General features: G+C 51.1%; 2 protein-coding genes across 3 annotated transcripts; one reads left to right on the forward strand and one right to left on the reverse strand.

Moving 5' to 3' along the window:
* Window positions 1-214: 214 nt before the first annotated feature.
* Window positions 215-11030, reverse strand: CCS (copper chaperone for superoxide dismutase). 2 transcript variants are annotated; one of them, XM_036121506.2, is made up of 8 exons: window positions 10872-11030; window positions 10469-10541; window positions 5603-5740; window positions 5208-5385; window positions 4580-4640; window positions 827-904; window positions 652-755; window positions 215-537 (listed from the first exon to the last, which is right to left on the reverse strand). In XM_036121506.2, exons 1-8 carry the CDS (start codon window positions 10908-10910, stop codon window positions 384-386), a joined length of 825 nt encoding a protein of 274 aa, XP_035977399.1. In that variant the 5' UTR covers window positions 10911-11030; the 3' UTR covers window positions 215-383. The 2 variants fall into 2 exon arrangements, with proteins under 2 accessions (XP_035977399.1, XP_077913877.1); XM_078057751.1 differs by lacking the exon at window positions 10469-10541 and having other exon boundaries at window positions 10872-10983.
* A 139-nt stretch (window positions 11031-11169) lies between these two features.
* Window positions 11170-13755, forward strand: CCDC87 (coiled-coil domain containing 87). Its single transcript, XM_036121503.2, has one exon. The coding sequence runs from the start codon at window positions 11170-11172 to the stop codon at window positions 13753-13755; it is 2586 nt and encodes an 861-aa protein (XP_035977396.1).
* The last annotated feature ends 4754 nt before the right edge of the window (window positions 13756-18509 follow it).

Genomic DNA, 18509 nt, shown 5'->3' on the forward strand with positions numbered 1-18509 from the left:
TAAAGCAGGATGTGCTTTGACAGAAACACGACGGCTGTGGTCCTGCACTATGACCCCGATGAGGAGGATGCTGCCCTCAGTACGTGTGTAGATCTGGGTCCAGTTTTGCTTGGCTCCAAAGCCAACAGGTGGTCCTCAAAGGGAGGAGAGAGGCACAAGGGGCTGTGTTCAGCAAGCCCACGAAGGGACACTGGGACACGGACAAAACCCGAAGTTCTATATGAAAATAAAACTTTAATTTGCCAAGGGAACATTACAGCGACCTTCACCCCCTGTACCCGAGTTCTCCTGGGGCCGGGCAAGCAGGGCCTCCCTCCCTTCTCTCTGGAAGCGGATGGTGCTCAGCTGGGGGAACAGTCATAAACCCGAGGCTGAGGCCGTGCTCAGAGGTGGGCAGGGGGCTTGGCCGGCTCCTTTCGTCCCTCGCCAGCGATAGGCCGGCCTCGCTCCTCCCAGATGGTGAGGCCGTCGCAGGAGCAGATCTGCTTGGGGTTCTGGAAGAGGCCAGCAGAGCGTGCAATAATGCCACAAGCCAACCTGAGGAAGAACGGGTGGTCAGGAGCGGGCCCTGGGCGCTGGTCCGGGCTCCGCCGGGGTTGGCCACGCATTGCTGGCCGAGCGCAGCCTCCTGCTGGGGGTGGCATCACTCACCTCTCTCCTGAGTTCCCCGTGATCTTGGATAAGGGATGGCCACCCCGGCCCAGGTCGTCTTCTCCCTCATCGATGACCAGGCTTCGGCCGATCACATCCCATACCTTTGAGGGCACATAACAGCCTCAGACAGTCGACCTGTTAGAAGAGGTCCCCACCTTCTTTTCCACCATACCTTCAGCTGCTCATCCTCTATCCTGAAGCTGGCGCAGCCATCAGCATCAGCGTGGACGTTCCCCAAGTCTCCACGGTGCTGCAATGACACCCAGGGGAGAGAAGAGGGGCGCATGGGGCACAGCTGCTAGCTTCTGGCTTCCCAGGATCCGATTCCCCTTCCCGAAAGTACCAGTGTCCTCCTCTGGGTACAGTCTGGTAGGATAAAGGGATGACCTAGGACACCAGGAAGGCAACTGGATGCTCCCTCCAGGGAATTGAAATCCTGGACAGCGACTCCCTTCCTAGGAAGTCATGCCCACTGGACCACACTGTGTCTCCTGCAAGGCTACTGCCCTCGCTGCATCTCAGCCTCAGAAGCGGTCGCTGCTGCTTTGAGAGCCCAGTTCTCCAGGCTCTTGTTGACTCTAAGCCCTTGGCAGTCTATAATTCCCCCGGGCATAAGCTGGCCAGGCTTGGCTTCCTGACCACAGAAAGCAGCCAACATCGTTCCCTGACTCCCAGCCTCCAGGAACAGAGAGAAGAAACACAAGGAGCAGGGGGCCTGTTCCCCCCCACCCCGAAGCTGGCTCTGCCTACCTTCTCCCTTTTAAGGTAATACAAAATGTCCTAACACATCTACCGAGCACCTACGTCAGACATTCGCTGCCGGCATGGGGGTGGGGTACGCGTGCCGTGCCCACCCTCAAGGAGCTCAAAGCATGGTGGGGAGACAGACACCGAACAGACCAGTGAGTATGAAACACAGACTGAGTACAGCGGGGAGTAGGTTTTCTGCTGACCAGACCCTACTGGCGGGTCAGAGACCCGTATCTGTGCCAATAAGCCGTCGCCAACCGGACACTTCAGGCCGGGCCTTGCTGTGATGCACGGTCAAAGTATGTCACTGCATGGCGGGGCTGACAAGCAGCAAGATGCACCGCCTCTGCTTCATTCCGTTTTCCAGAAAGACATCTGTGCTGACACCTGGCCCTCTGTGTTACCCTGCACTGGTAGCCTTTCTGGTAGAAAGATCAAGGAAAGATCAAGGAAAGGGAGGGGATACCGAGCCCTGAGGAGCATCTTCAGGACTGGGCTGAAGGAGCGAGCTGCCTGGCAGTGTGGCTCAAAGGCATGACCCAGCAGCAGGGTCCTGTCCCTCCCCTGCACTTGGCCAGGAAGAACTGGGCCACAGGGCCTTGAATGTCACACCAAGCGGCTGGGCTGGGCCTATATACCCTCAGGCACTGGGGAGCCAAAAACAGCTGTGGACAGGGGCATGCCATGGTTACTGTGCTTTGGAGCAACCCCTCTAGCACAGTGCATGAAGAGGAAGGACTGGGGGGAGGCGAGAGAAGAGAAGGCACCTTGGAGATTAGTTAGGAGATGTGCAAAGGGACAACCAGGCTCTGGGGTAAATGCCCACACTGACTTCACTTCCTGCTGGGCAACAGCAGATGCAGAAATCCCAAAGGAACTCATCAGGCATCATGGTGGCCTTGGCAGTCCAGATGTTACTCGAGTCTTCCTCCACCTCTGCCAAGGACTTGGGGACGGTAGGGCAGCTGGTTCCAGCCCCTTCTGCTTCCCTGCCCTGAGAGGGGCCCGGGCCCCAGCAGGCCAAGGCACAGGTGGCAAGGCAGTCTCTCACCCCTCTCATCTCGACTCCACAAGAGACGCAGCGCTCCCAGTTCCCAAATGCCCCCTGCTGGTTGGAGGGCGCTGCCTATGGGGTCTTCCCCGCCGTGCCTGACATTCGCACTCTCTGTTCTTCACCTGCCTAATTTCTGTGTAGCACCTTTCAAGGCTCGATGAGGACGACAGCCTCTACGATGCACCTTCCCTTGTATTTACATCCTTGTGTGCCTCCACTGAGTGTGGGCTGGACCTAGTGTCACTTGCTAGATTTGGTTACAAAAAGAGAACGGCTTGGCTCAATCTTGGATGCCCTCTCTCACGCACTTGCTCTGAGGGAAGCCCAGCTGCTGTGTCGTGAGCCGCCCTAGGAAAAGGCCCACGTGGCAAAGGACTGATGTCTCTGGCCAGAAGCCAGGGAGGACCTGAGGCCTGCCAACAGCAACATGAGCCTTCAGATGACGGCAGCCCCAGCCAACGCCTTGATTACAAGTCACCCTAAGCCAGAGGCCCCCAGCAAAGCTGCACCCCGGGTCCTGCTCCAGAGAAACTGAGATGATGAATGTTTCTTTGTTTTAAACCCCCAAGTTTGGAGTAATTTGATGCATAGCAATAAACCGTTGCTACACTGAGCACAACCAGAGCACCACACAGTGGACCCAACAAAAACTTGTTTGGCTTCTCCAACTTCCCAGGGCAGAAGGGGAAAGGAGTCAAACTTCTAACCCTTTGAAATGTCACAGAACTGTCCAAAAAATCAGGTATGTGAAGTAAGAAACATGCACCATAGGGGCACCTGGGTAGCTCGGTCCGTTAAGCATCGGACTCTTGCTTTCAGCTCAGGTCATGATCTCAGGGTCATGAGATCGAGCCCCACAACGGGCTGGGCGCTCACCAGGGTGTCTGCTTGAGATTCTCTCCCTCTCTCTGCCCCTCCCCAACATGTGTGCTCGCTCTTTCTCTCTCTCAAATAAATAAATAAACTGTAAAAAAAAAAAAGAAGAAGAAGAACAAGAGGAAGAAGAAAAAGCAGGCCTTCCGTAGTCCCCAGACCTTGCAGGCCAGAATCCAGCAGGACTCTACTAACATTTATTTGACCACCACTGACTGTTTTTACAATGAGCCTACTCCTATGGCTACAAGAACTGGTTTTCCCGTCTCTCTCGTTAAAAAACAAGTCTACCTTAATTACACGAAATGATGTCTTGATTTGCTTCAAAATAATGATGGAGAAAGGCTGGAGGTGTAGATGAAAGAGGACCGACCAAGAGTTGGTCACTGTTGAAAGTGGGTGATGGGGACACAGGACACAGGAGCTTGGGACAAGTTTCTGTACTTTGGAATGTTTGAAACATTCCATGCTGGACTAAGACATTAAAAATAACCAAATTGGGCGCCTGGGTGGCTCAGTTGGTTAAGCAACTGCCTTCGGCTCAGGTCATGATCCTGGAGTCCCTGGATCGAGTCCCGCATCGGGCTCCCTGCTCGGCAGGGAGTCTGCTTTGCCCTCTGACCCTATCCCCTCTCATGTGTTCTCTCTCATTCTCTCTCTCTCAAATAAATAAATAAAATCTTAAAAAATAAATAAATAAATAACCAAATTTACCTCAGGAAAAAACTGAGTTAACTTACAGCAGAATGCGACGTTAACTAACAGAACAAGCCGTACGCAGATAAGCAAAAACCAAGGCAGCGTGCAACTCACTGCCGATGGGAAACTGGTGAAAAGTGAAACTCCAGGCCGGGAGTTGCACCATCAGGAATGGCCTTTTTAGTTCAGGTAAGACCTTCAACTTCCACACCTTCAGCTTCTCCAGGAAGCTTCCTCCCACTGCCCATGTCCTGGGGCTCAGACTGGATCGGTGCTTTACTCTGGGCTCCCACGGCCTCCTACAGACTCCTGCAAGGATCACCTCTCTGCCCTGCAACCACGGGGTTCTCAGGGGTCTCCCTCACAGGACTGTGAGCTCCTGGGGGGTAGGCCTTGACCACAGAAAGGGTTGATATTTCTAAATGGAACAAAATAAAGCAAGGGGACCCCACCAAAAAGGAATCGCATGCTAAGGCCCCGGGAGCGGCCTGCCTTGCCTGAGGCTTCAGGCCCTCTCATAGCCTAAGTCTCACCCAGATGGACACTTACCCGGTCAGAGTCCTGAGGGCCCCCGTGAGATGCTCCATCAGGGTTAAAGTGGTCCCCACAGCTGAGAAGAAAAGGTAGCAGGTGGGCAGCAAGACAGTGGCTCCCAGGCCAGCTGACCCACCCTCTCACTTTAACTCCATTTATTTCACTTGCTCACTCACTCACTCACTCAACAAACAGACTCACTCTGTGCCAGGCTTTGGGGTGAGGGCACCAAGAATCAGATGTGGGTCCTGCCCTCAGTAAGCTTTCAGGGGAGACGCAGATGAGGAAGCAACTAAGTGCATCACAGCACGACAAACACCATGGCATGGGGACCTGCCCTTCTGTGTCTAGGAGTCACTTCCACTTCAGAGGCAATAAGGTGGTTACGAATAGGAACGCTAAGGTCAGATTTGGGTTCAAATCCCACCCCACCATTCACGTGCCCTGGGGCCTTTGACAAGTCCTTTAACCCTCTGAGCCTCCGTTTCCTTGTCTGTAGACTGGGCCTGGGTGTATACGCCTCACGGCACTTGTGAGGACCAGGTGTGAAAGTGTGTGCAGGTGGCTGAATACAGCCCCAGCACATTGTGGATGCACGAGTGAGGGGATGAGGATGCCATGGGGGAGGTCACAGATGACTCACCTGTTGCAGTTCCCTGTGAGGTCCCCAAACTGATGGACATGGAGCCCATGCAGCCCAGGCTCCAGGCCATCAATGGTCCCCTCGATGAGGCAGCGTTCGGGGCTCAGCTGTAGGAAGCGCACCACCCCTTGCACAGGACCAGGGCCCTCCAGAATGGCAACTGCTGCCCCCAGATTCTCTGTAAGGTATCAGATCCCCAGGCTGGCTCACCACCTCAGCTAGCCCCACACCTCCATCAGCTCAGGAAGGGCAGGGAGAGAGCTCCACGTAACTTTCATGCCTTCCCCAAAGCCACTCGAACCCCAAACGCCCAAATCCTATGGTTTATATGTGTACCAGCTCCAGGCCACCTCCCTCCCAGAGAGGCCAAGGCCAGGGCCACAGTGGCTACTCACGCAATAGGCCACTGCCCATGCCCTTGAGCACTGCCTGACGCCCTGTGCCTTCCAGAAGGGCCTGCACCTCTTGGCTGGGCAGGGTGGTCCGCACCAGGACCATCTGGTTCTCCAACTGCACTTCCACACTCTGGACACCTGGAAGGAGAGAGAGGGGAGAAGGCAGCAGAGGGCTGACACCCCTGCGCTGGGAGCAAGGAAGAAACAGAAGGTCATTCCCCATCCTCATCTTCACCAACCTTCCCATGGCTGGAGGTAAGCTCGGAAGCTGCCTTCTGGCTGTGTGAAGCCCTCATCCTCTCTGAGTCTGTATTTTTATAAATAAAGTGGGGATAAGGCCTCCTTACCCCCAGGAGTGTTGTTTGTCCTTATTACGTGCCAGGCGTTCTTTATAACTTAAGAAACATAGATAATTATTTTAGGATGTTTTTATAAAAGCGGGCCATCAATAAATAGTCCATTACTCATGATAGCCAAAAGGTGAAAATAACCCAAATGCCCATCAATGGATGAATGGATAAAGAAAATGTGTATCCATTATTTCTCAGCCATAAAAAGATGAAAGGGAATGAATTGTTCATAAGGCTACCACAGGGAAACACCTTGAAAATATGATGTTAAGTGAGCGCCAGTCACAAAAGCCCAAATGGTAGGTGATGCCATTATGGATGAAATGTCCAAAACAGGGAAAACCTACAGAGATAGAGAGTAGATTAGGGGGTGGGGGAATAGGAGGCTGATGGCTAAAGGGCACGATTCCTTCATGAGGGGCTGAAATGTACAAGTGATAACGGTGATGGCCATACAACTCTGAACATATTAAAAACCATTGAACTGTACACTTAAAATGGGAATATTTTATGATATTTGAATTATATGTCAATAAAGCTGTTATACACATCAAAAAAGAGAGGTGAGCTATCAATCACCATCATCGTGAGAGCTCACATCAACCGCAAGTGCACTGTGGGCTTTTTTGTAATTTACCCATATTAGCTCGTTAGACACTCAAGCAACCCTGTGAGGTGGGTCCTATTATCCCTGTATTACAGATGAGAAAACTGAGGCACAGATTTAAGAATCTTGCTCAAAGGCAGCGTAGTAAATTGTGCAACTGGGAATTCATCTCAGGCAGCCTAGCTCTGGCGCCTACCCGGACACCGCTCACCCTGAGCAGCAGCCCCCACCCTCCAGGCTGGGTTGGGACCCCCTCCTCTGTCCTCTTGTAGCAGCTCCCTCTTCCCCTGAGTAACGCACGCTGCACTGATTATAATCCTCTGTGCGTGCAGGAGCTCTGTGTGGTCCGTAAGGGTCAGGTTCAAAAGTTAGTGTGTCTCAATTGCCTGCCAAATCCCCGACATCACCCTGTGTGCACAGAGACTACGGGATGATTCTGACACACGCTCGGCTTTCGGGGCCACCGACCCAACTCAGAGAAGGAAGAGAAGGGGCTTCTCTTTCATTCAGATATTCAGGGCTCCCAAGCCTTTTAAGAGAACTCTCCAACCCTTAGCCAGTGCACAGGCGATGGATTGGGAACAATAATGCTGCTCTCACCTGCAGGGCTTACACCATTCTCTCTTTGATCTTAGTGTTTGTTGCTCTGCAGGGTAAAGCCCAGGGGAGCCCTGGGCAGTCCAGAAGACAAAGGTTAAATAAGCCGATTAACGCTGTTGAGATGGTGCTCTGTGAACCAAAGGCTACAATGATTGTTGGTGTCCCCCTCCTCTTTGGTTTCCCTCTTCCGTATTCTCTCAACAAATGTGTGCTGGGCGTGGAGGAGGCCAGGGTCAGGAAAAGCACTGGTCCTTGTCCTCAGGGAGCTCACAGCCTGCTGGAGAAGCCAGGCTACTCCTGGATTAACCATCAGGCAGAGACAGAAGTCACAACCCCCAGGGTACGGGCAAGGTACTCTAGCTGTTCAGATTCTGTCCAGCTCAAAAGGGGGCAAAACTGGGCGATTAGGGAGAGGTAGCACCCGAGAGAGGAGTATCTGGCATGTGGCTACAAAAGCTCTCACAGGCTGGTTTCTCCAGATCCCCTGCGGTGGTGGCAGGGACACTGTCGGGGGAGGGGCGGAATTTGTAAGACACCAGAGGAACACACGCAGCCCCCCCCACACACAAGTACAGGGTATTCTGTGAGAAGAAACCCCCCAGGTTACCAAACTGGCCCTCACTTCACACAAAATTTTATCCTGCGCCAGTAGGCAGCCGGTGGAGCGTCGGGAGCTCTGGGTCCACCTAGAGATGCCTCTGGATGTCCATAGCTGCAAAGGAGGTACAGGGAGGACGACGGGGGAACTCTTGTGGTCTGAGCCTCCAGGGGATGCCAAGAGCTGTGCTCTGCCTTACACACATCAGGATGATGATACCGTCCTCATCTGACAGGTGAGGAAACGAGGCTAGAGGGTGATACCACTGGCTTGAGGTCATAAAGCTTAGAAGGCAGCCTGTCCAACCCCCAAGCTGATGCTCAGTCCCCTCGCCCCAGAGAAGGCACGGTTGAGCCCTCAAGGCTGATTTTCGGAGGCTCCCAGGGCCCAGTGCAGCACACAGTGCGAGAAACTGTCTGCTCGCCTCATTTAACAAGCAGACAGTAAGCACCTGTCACCGGCAGTGTTCCAGGCTGTGGAAGCAGAGCAGGGAACAATCAGGTGACGTCTGTGCCCCATGAAATAGCATGCGTTCCAACGCAGGGATACAAATGCCAAATAAACACGCAAGAGAGATGCAGACGGTGAAAGATGTCATCATGAAATGGGTGTTAGGGAATGAATGGGGGGTGAGCCACTGAGGCTGGTCAAGGAAGGTCTCTCTGAGACTAAGCAAAGGCCTGAATGTAGTCAGGTAAGGGCCTTCCAACAGAGGGAACAGCATGGACAGGAGCAACACTGACATGTTCTAAGAAGAGACGAAGGCCAGTGTGGCTAAAGCTGGGAGTAAAGAGAACAGCAGGACAGGGAGCTGCAAGTGGAGACCAGTCAAGCAAGGCCTAACGGGAAAGAATCTGGATTTTAATTTTAATGCACTGGGAGGCCATTGGGAGAAGGCACAGTGTACAGCGGTTGAGAGTGTGGACTCTGGAGTTGAAATCCTGAGTCTGCCACATACTAGCTGTGTGGCCTTGGACAAGTTACTCAACCTTTCTGTTGAGTTTTCTAGTCAGTTGCTTCATCTGCAAAAGGAGATAATACTACTACCTACCTCAGAGGATTATTAAAGGCCTAAATGAGCAGGGCAGTGATATTATCTAAGGTATAATTTTAAAAATCACTTTAGCTTCTGTATGAAGGAGGCAACATATTGGAGGGGGCAACAGAGGCAACAGGAAGCCCAAAGATGAGGTTCTTGCGTGGGTCAGGGAGAAGTAAGGTGGCTTGGATTCGTGTGAAGGCCAAAGTATGGGAAAAGAGAGGCTGAATTCTGAATATATTTTAGATACAGAGCAGACAAGACTTTCTGATGGACTGACTTCCACGCAGGTGGGTTACTGTCCTGGGGTCTGATTCTCTGCTCCTCAAGTGGGAGAGCCCAGTGGAGCAGCTCCCCATAATTATGCACTTCCTGAACTCTTGAACTGCACCTGAACCAAGAAGGCTGGCTCCCCAGCTGAGCAAGATTCAGTGCGGCTGGTGCAGAGTGTGCCCAGGCCAGCCCTTGCTTAGCTCAAAGCCCAGTAAGAAAGAAAACGTAAGGCCACAGGGAACTCTAGGGTGTGTGATAAGGGTTCAAGGAAGTGGGCCTTGGGCTGGGAGCTAGCTCCTCCCACTTATTCCTAGAGGAGCAGAACCCTCTTCCCCAAGCCCCAGGCCTCCTGGAAAGGGCAAATTTCTTTCTCTCTCTCCCTCTGTCGCTCTGCTTCAGTATCTGTCCCCAAATGCTTCTGCCCAATCAGATTGCCACCTGTAAGCCCTTCCTCTCATAATTTCTAAGATTTAGTGGGCTCTCACTGCATGCCAAAGATTTTTCTAAAGTGCTTTACACGTATTAACCAACTTACTCTTCGTGACAATCCTCCGGAGTAGCTTCTATTATTATGCCCATTAAAACGCTGAAGAAACAGGCAAAAGTAGTAACCATGCATGAAGTCTAAGTGCCGCTAAGTGGCAAAGAAGGGATTTGAAGGCAAACAGTCTGACTCTGGGGCACATACCCTTATCCACTACTGCTGCCCTACACCGGCCAAGTGCCACCACTGTCCCAGCTTAGAACCCATCTTCTCTCTTCCCAGAACTGCTCTTCCATGAGCAATGCTTGCATGCTCATCCTTACCTGAGGGCAGGGACTGTATCTGAAACATGTGTGAACACTTCTCCCTAAAAAGCCCCCAGGGTCTGGTCCATACATGCTGAATGACTGGACGAACATTTAACAGAATCAAAGGCAGGCAGTTCCCAGTGCCGTGCTGGTGGCTCTGCCTTCTCAGATATTTCTGATTGTGCAAGGTCACCTCCAGACCAGTTAGCTGGCTTATAAGAATGGGGAGCTGCCTAGGATGGAACATGGCCAGGGCTGCTGTTTGTTTTGTCAAGATTACGCAGTTTCGCAAGCAAGAGCTGCCTGCTATCCAGGGAACCCCCTCTGTAGGTGGGGCTATCTATACTCAGCCTAGCTCCTCATTCCCTGGGCACCTGAGATTAAGACACTAGTGCGTCAGAGCCTGTAGAGGGCTCTGGCAGGGCAGGCTTGAGATCGTACTCTAGGCTCTGCCTCTGGGTCTCTATGTGACTCTGAGGACATTCCTTCCCATCTCTGGGTTTCAATTTCTACATCTGTAAATGGGAGTAGTGTTGTTGGTCTAAGAGATTTGCCGGCTCCTTCTAGAGGCCTCCAGACTGTCCGCACAAGTTTTTCTGGCTCTTACCTGCCACCCCTTGCAGGGACGTGCGCACCGCGTCCACGCAGCTCTGACAGGTCATCTGCACTGTGAACTCCAGCTGCAAGGGCGGCAGGGACTGGCTGATGAGAGTCGGGGACCCCTCTTGCGTGACTCTGTTTCACTACCTCCCCTACGACCACCCCTAAGGCCTGGGGAAACGCTCTGACGTGACCCCTTCTCAAGCGCCCTCATTATCAGTCGTGATCGGTCCAAGACCAAACCCCCAACGTTAACGCCAAGCGCCCTGCTAGTCTCGCACCCGTTTCCCGCGGAGGCCCCAGGCCCCGCCCCAGGTGCCTACTCCTTCCCCTTCTTCTGCGTTAACAATCACCCCAGGGGCCGAGGCTCTCTGCCCAGAGAGGCTCCCACACGAGGCCTCGACCCTCACCGTGCAGGCGGTCCCGCGGTCCCCGGAGTCCGAAGCCATCCCGGACCCAGCCACCACCCGTTGGACCTGAACTGCTCCGGCGCAGAGGTGCAAACCCCTAACCGCGTCGCGGGGAGGCGGAGCTTCGGAAGCCGCACTTTGCCCCGCCTCCTGGTGCGCGCGCGCGTCAGGCCCGCCCTCCGACGTCAGGCGGTGGTCGGTACTGGCTGCGCACGCGCGCTCGGGCCCTTCGGCCCCTGGTTGCCTTAGTAACCGCTTGGCCTCTTTTGCCCAGACCTTCCGCGCCTCCAGGGCAAAAATGGAGCCCTATAAAGCGGAGCCCGAGCTTCAGCGGTTTTACCACCGGTTGCTGGGCCCGCTGTCGCTCTTCCCCCGCAAGGCGACGCGCCCAGAATCTCAGAAGCGCCTCCCGCCGGAGGTGCCGATGCTGTTGCCCTTGCCGGTCTCCCGGCTGACGGTGGCGTCGCTGTGCAGCCAAGTGACCAAGCGGCTGGCCCGCAGTGGGCTGTCGGTGCGCGTGCCTACCGAAAGCCGACTCCGTTTCACTGAGGTCATCCTGGACGAGCTAAAGTGCAGCTGGCGGGAGCCTCCCACTGAACCTAGTCTGAGCCACTTGAACAACCAGAGACTGCGGAAGCGGCTCCTGGTCTACGTCCTGCTCAGCAGCGAGCAGCTATTCTTACGCTACCTGCACCTGCTGAAGACCATGTCGACCCGCAGAGGGGTCTTCACTGAATCAGCCACACTCACCCGTTTGACCGCCAGCCTCGCCAGGGACTGCACAATCTTTCTCACCAGCCCTGAGGTCTACCGTTGCCTGCTCGCCGACTTCCTCACCCTGCTGAAAGTAGAACAAGCCCACGGTGGCATGCATAAGCTGCGCCCGGTGGGCCCTACTGGGGCTTTCAAGCTTTACCCTATCCCATGGCTTCATAGCACCAGCTTTGCCCAAGTACCAAGCAGCAACCTCAACCTAAACTACCTCATCCAACTCAGCCGCCCGCGGGAGTTTCTCAGTGAGCCTGAACTGGATCCAGTGAAGGAACTGAAGTCCATCCCCCAGCTGAAGAGGAAAAAGCCTCTCCAATGGCTGTCCTCTATGCAGAAGAAGAGAGAGAGCAACTTCAGTTCTGCACAGATTGTGTCACTGCCCAAGGACTCTGTGACTCCCACCAGCAGGGCTCCCTCCAGCTCGCCCCACTTGCCCCTCTACTCGCAGCTCCGGAGGGGCCATTCCATGCCCTCTCTGCGTGAGGGCTGGAAGCTAGCAGATGAGTTGGGCCTTCCTCCACTCCCCCCTTGCCCCTTAACCCCACTGGTCCTGGTTCCAGAAAGCAAAACAGAGCTGGCAGGGGACACAGTGGCTGAGGACCTGAAGCAGATGATAAAGAACATGAAATTGGAGAGGACTCACTACTCACCACTGGACTCAGGCCTACCCCCACTCCTGGGGGCCCTGACCCGCCGCCCAGCTGCAGCACATCGCATGCAGGAACTGCAGAGAATGTTGAAGAGCCTCGAAGAGGAAGAAGCCACTGGGCAGTGGGGCCTCCGGTGCCCCAAATCCTTTCCACTTCAACCACAGCCAGTGACTGTTACTTTGAAGCTAAGAAATCAGGCTGTGGTCCAGGCAGCTGCTGTGCAGATCTCTGAGAGAAACTTTCTGGACTCCTTCCACGTTGACGGGGCCGGAGTCCTATACAACCACCTGGCTGGTGAACTAGAACCCAAACTTATCGAGGAAATGGATATTGATTGCTTTGTTGGCAATAACATCAGAGAGGTCTACAAGGAGTTGATGAGCCGTGTCTCTCTTGACCACTTCTCTTTTGACCAGGGACCCATGGTTGAGCCTTCAGCCAATAAAGACTGGTCAGCCTTCCTGTCCTCAGCCTTTCTACGTCAAGAAAAACAGTATCGCATCATCAATCCCAAGTTAGCTGGGCTTTATTCCCAGGGAGCAAACATTTTACAGTCCTATGATAAGGCAGCCTCCCTCACATCACTCCAAGCAAGCAAAGGCTGGGAGAAGTGGTCCAACAAAATCTCATGGATGAACTGGTGGAAAACCACCTTGTCTGTGGATGACTACTTCAAGTACCTCACCAGCCAGGAGACAGATTTCCTCCATGTCATCTTCCAAATGTATGAAGAGGAGGTTCCTGTGGAGACCATAGCCCCTGTCAGAGAGTCCCTAAAGATTCAGTACCCACCTCCCTTACTGGAAGATGAAGAGCCAGACTTTGTGCCAGGAGAATGGGATTGGAACACAGTGCTAGGGCACAGCCTGGGAAATAAGAGGATCAGCCTCCTGGGAGAACCCTACAAAATCCTGAGCCTACAGAAGCGTCTGGAGCACCTGTGGTCCGTGCTTGAGGTCCCCAACAAGGACCGGCTGGACTTGGCCATCAAGTACAGCTCCAACGCCCGTTTGAGGCAGCTGCCTTCATTGGTGAGTGCCTGGGAGCAAGCCCTGAAGCCCATTCAGCTGCGGGAGATGTTGCTGGGGAGACTAGAATCGTTTGAGCAACAAGCCTCTGACCCCAACCGCTTCTTCCAGAAGACTGACATGGGCCTGAGTCGCTTCCTGGAGGAGAATCAGTTCCGTAACCGTCTACACAGGAAGATCAATCTAGTGCAGGCTCCTTTGGCTTCCCTCCTGGAGGAGATTGAATTAATCTTTGGGGAGCCAGTGACCTTCAAGGGGCGGCGATACCTGGACAAGATGAAGCATGACAAGGTGGAGATGCTCTACTGCCTACAGCAGCGGCAGCGGGTCCGCCACCTGACCCAGGGTCGGAAGGCCTCCCACCAGCCAAGGCTGTTCAAGAAGCTCAGCAGCCAGCCTTTAATAACTCCCGGGAATACTCCCATTACTCTGTGACAAGGCCAAGTGCCCTCTCATCCCTCCCTAACCCCTAAACACCCGGCAGATCCTCCAGACCTCTTGACCGCTTCAGAAGACAAATTATCTGGGAGTGCAGGATTGGGGAACATTATGCTTCCAACTACCAAGGGACTGAGATTAGTACTTTATTTTGACTATAAAGTGCTCATAAAAGAATCCCCAAGCCCAGAAACCCAGTATTCCCATTTATTTCAAGCCAGGCACATTGCAGCCGAAATCTCATACATCCAAAAAACTGAGACCATCTGTTGGAGTTCATCGTAATGGGAAATGTCAGACAGAGGCCGACCTTCACCTTTGGAACCCCTCAGCTTAGCATTTATCACACTACATTTAAGTTGGCTGATTAGAATCCCAAATCAAGAGGTTCTATGACATGATGCTTAAGAGCTAGGGCTCTGGAGTTAGGAGATATGGATTTAAATCCTGCTTTGTAACCTCAGGCAAATTCCCTAACTGCTTGGCCCCTGGACCATCATAAGTTGAAGGGGTTGAGTCCAGGTTGTCACTACCACTTCTAGGATCCTGTTGGTAGAGTTAAAAATTTGTATTACATTTTTACCAGTTAACACAAGCACATGGTACAGAGAACACAAGGGTATATACTGAAAAGGAAGTCTCCTTCCTGTCTCAACCTCCCATACCTCAGTTCCCCTCCATGGGGAACTGTAAACATCTACATTACTCAGGAGAAACAGACCATAAGCCGTAAACATAGTACCCAAGCACACTGAAAAATAGAGTGCCAGAAGGTGGTAAATACTGCAGACAAAAGAAAAAGGAGAGTAAGGTAAGGAAACAAAGACTGAGGGATGTCGTTTTAATTAGGGTGGTCAGTGCAGGCCTCACTGGAAAGGGAAGGTTTGAGCAAAGGCCTGAAGGGGAAAAGAAGTGAGCCCTGTGGACATCGAGGATAACTTCCTCAACACCCACTACAAAGCCCTAAGGCAGACAGGTGCATGGAGTGTTCCAGAAAAGCAAGGTGGCCAGTGCAGGTGGAACAGAGCAAGGGGGAGAGAGGAGTCAGGGCAGTCATAAGATGCGAAGGGGCAGGTTAGATTATGTAAGGCCTCGTAGGCTATTGTATGAACTAGTTCAGAGAGAGCCTATGCATATATGAGCATGTAGGCATATATTATCCATGCATATGTGTATAACTACACCAATAGTAGGACACTATTCTGCTATTTTGCCCCTTTCTTATTTTACCTAACATGCCTTGAGCTCATTTATCAATACACATAGAGCTGCCTTATACTCATGATAGCTATATAGTATTCCACTGTGTGTATTTTTATTTTATTTAACTAGTCCCACATTAATGGACATTTACAAACACAAAATGCTCTAGAAAACATCCTTGTTCATCTATTTAGAATGTGCAACTATTTCTATAGTATAAGTTCCTGAAAGTGGAATTGTGTATAAGCATTTACATAAAAGCATAAGCATTTGTAATTTTGATAAGATATTACTGATTGCCCTCCACAGAGGTGATAACAATTTGCAGTATCGTTAACATTGCATGAGTATATTTCTTTCCCCACGCACCAATAGAATGTTATCAAATTTTTCAACCTTTACCATCTAGCAGGTGAAAAATAGTATCTCATTTGAGCTGTGTTCTCATTTCTCTTATGAGTGAAGTTGCATCTTTTATATGTTTAAAATCTGTATTTCCTTTTCCATAAAATGCCCATGTGCTTTGCCCACTTTTCAACTGGTTTTGACTTTTTCTTGATTTTTCAGAGCTCTTTATGTATTCAGGAAATTCAGCTAACATGTTAGTAGTTAACACTAAATTCTTACCTTGTGCAGAACACTTTCCCTACATGATTTCTTAGACTCCTCACAATTACCTTGTAAAGTACATATTTTAATTGCCATTTTGTGCTGAGGAAATGAAGACTCGGATAGGTAAGGTAACTTACCCAGGGTCATAAAGGTAGTAAATGGGAGAGCCAGGACCCGAGCCCAGGTCTGACTGACCCAGAAGGCTACAGGTGTCTTTTTGGTATACTGATTCTGTGAGATATGGTAAAAGAGCTCTTAGACACAGCCTAGCTTATCTGCCTGCATAGGTATTGTGAACGCCTCTGATTTCCTTCACTCATCATTGGCTGACACATTAACTTCCACTTTGTTTTCCCAATAAAACAGCATTTCTCAAGCGCTTCCAACCCAATTCCCCTTAGAAGGGAGGAACACAAGCATTTTGGTCAGGTTTGAGGGACTGGGGTCGGGGAGGGTGTGTGGGTGGAGGGAAGCAGTGCTAACTAGCCTGAAGCCTGAGCAATTTCTCTCTCTTTTTTTTTTTTAAAGATTATTTATTTATTTATTTGACAGAGAGAGACACAGCAAGAGAGGGAACACAAGCAGGGGGAGTGGGAGAGGGAGAAGCAGGCTTCCCGCGGAGCAGGGAGCCCGATGCGGGGCTCGATCCCAGGACCCTGGGATCATGACCTGAGCCGAAGGCAGACGCTTAACGACTGAGCCACCCAGGCGCCCTGAAGCCTGAGCAATTTCTTTATAAAGTCTTTGATTTTTGAAATTTATGCAAAATATGCATTCTACTCCATAGTATGTCCATTTTTTAGATATAAAAATGACGCTTGAAATTACTTCTCTTTGAATTAAACTGGCCCTCCAGGTAGCTATGCTATATTTAGTATTTATATTATGGCTTCCCATCTCTCCTGGCATAATGCTGCATTCTCCAGAAGTTACACATAACCCAGGCAAGAAACACTACAGCAGGGGTCCGCAAACTTTTTCTGTAAAGGGCCAGATAGGAAATATTTTAGGCTTTGTGATATGTTCTCTCTCACGAGGCTCAACTTTGCTTTTGTTGTGTGAAAGTAATTATAGACAATACGTTGAATAAATGGGGTAGGGCTGTGTTCCAATAAAACTGTATTTGCAAAAACAGGGCCAGATTTGGCCCTCATGCTGTAGTTTGCTAACCAAACACCAGCGCATGAGCCCCTTTATTGTTTTTTTTTAAGATTTTATTTATCTATTTGAGAGAGAATGAGATAGAGAGCATGAGAGGGGGGAGGGTCAGAGGGAGAAGAAGACTCCCTGCTGAGCAGGGAGCCCAATGCGGGACTCGATCCCGGGACTCCAGGATCATGACCTGACCCGAAGGCAGTCACTTAACCAACTGAGTCACCCAGGCGCCCTGCATCAACCTCTGTAAAAAGCAGAGACACTCAGGAGGAGCGAGATAGGAAATTTGTGCAGCCATTTCCCAAAGTGTGTTGCATAATAAACTAATTCTGGGTGACAGTCCTTGAATGAGGGTTCCATGGTCAAATAATTTTGGGGAACAGTGCATATGCATTTCTGCATTCCCTCAGAGACTGACAATACATATTAGCATATTGAAAGCTCTGATGGGTCTTGCAAAAAATACAGTTGTTTAACTTTGACCAAAGAACCCTTTTATTCCTTGATAGCCATTATGATTACTGGGAAGTAAGTTTTGGGAAACAGTACCTCACTGTGAATTAGTCCTTTGGAATTCCCACTGACAGTTCTAGGTAGGGTTAGTGCCCAGAGATAGGACAGGGAGGATACATTCCTAGACACACAGGCCTAGTTGGGATATCTGGGTCTCAAGTGGCATAAAAAGGTATCTTAAAACCCAAGACAGGCTTGAGATGAGAAGCCACAGGAGATGGAGACTCTTAGGCCTGCTTCAAAACACTCCCTCAGTAGATTCTGCCCTTCTACCAGGCGTTCAGATGTGGAAATATATAGACCTAGGACCGCCTCTCCCAAAGTTTCAGACCTAAGCCCATGGCTGTGATCCCGATAAAGTGCTTTTCACGTTCATTTGGGTGAGAACCAATTAAATATAACTTGCTCCCGAAGTCGTAGAGTCTCGACTTAAACCCACGTCTGGGGACTTCAAATTCTTGGCCCTGCCTGTCCGGCTGTGGTGGGGGTCCTTGCTCCTCGCCAAGCCTCCCTGTAGCCAGAGGCCCCTGACCCCATCCCGGCAAACTCAGCTGTTTGCCAGGTGTCGTGCTCAGGTGCTTTAAGGATATTCTTTCTTTCTTTCTTTCTTTTTAAAGATTTTATTTATTTGACAGAGAGAGACACAGCGAGAGAGGGAACATAAGCAGAGGGAGTGGGAGAGGGAGAAGCAAGCTTCCCGCTGAGCAGGGAACCCGATGTGGGGCTCGATCCCAGGACCCTGAGATCATGACCTGAGCCGAAGGCAGACACTTAACGACTGAGCCACCCAGGCACCCCGTCTTTTTTTTTTTTCTTAAGATTTTATTTATTTATTTTGAGAGAGAACACGAGTGGAGGCAGAGGGAGAGAGAGAATCCCAGGCAGACTCTACATTAACATGAATCTCATTATATATGAACAGAAATAACATGTTTTTATAAAATATAACTTTTCCCAAACAAACAAACAAACAAAAAGTAGTGAAGCAGTTTTACTCTTTTGCAAATCTTTTTAATGTCTGGCTTAGTGAGAGAGAGCTGGATTCTCCTGCCTGTTTCTGCACACATCTGTTGCAATATCCAGAGGTCATGTAGCCTCTGGAAAACTCTCTATTCAGGAGAGTGTGAGAGTAGAAAAGGCAAATAATGTCTTAGCGATATTATGAAAAAAGTTCTGACACCATGAAACCCCAGAAAGGGTCTGGGGTTTGTTTGTTTGTTTTAAGTAGAAGAAGGGGCAGACATGGGGACAAAGGCAGTCGTGAGGGT

This window comes from Halichoerus grypus, chromosome 11 (genome assembly GCF_964656455.1).
Source record: "Halichoerus grypus chromosome 11, mHalGry1.hap1.1, whole genome shotgun sequence".
Lineage (NCBI taxonomy): Eukaryota > Metazoa > Chordata > Mammalia > Carnivora > Phocidae > Halichoerus > Halichoerus grypus.

What these genes read in the sequence shown, in the direction of transcription:
- CCDC87 (XM_036121503.2), top strand. Translation starts at nt 11,170, where the DNA reads ATGGAGCCCTATAAAGCGGAGCCCGAGCTTCAGCGGTTTTACCACCGG.
- CCS (XM_036121506.2), bottom strand. Translation starts at nt 10,910, where the DNA reads ATGGCTTCGGACTCCGGGGACCGCGGGACCGCCTGCACG. An exon ending in ACCGCGGGACCGCCTGCACG is followed by an intron (nt 10,542 to 10,871) that starts GTGAGGGTCGAG and finishes CCGCCCTTGCAG; the next exon opens with CTGGAGTTCACAGTGCAGAT. An exon ending in GCCCTCAGGACTCTGACCGG is followed by an intron (nt 905 to 4,579) that starts GTAAGTGTCCAT and finishes GTGTCATTGCAG; the next exon opens with CACCGTGGAGACTTGGGGAA.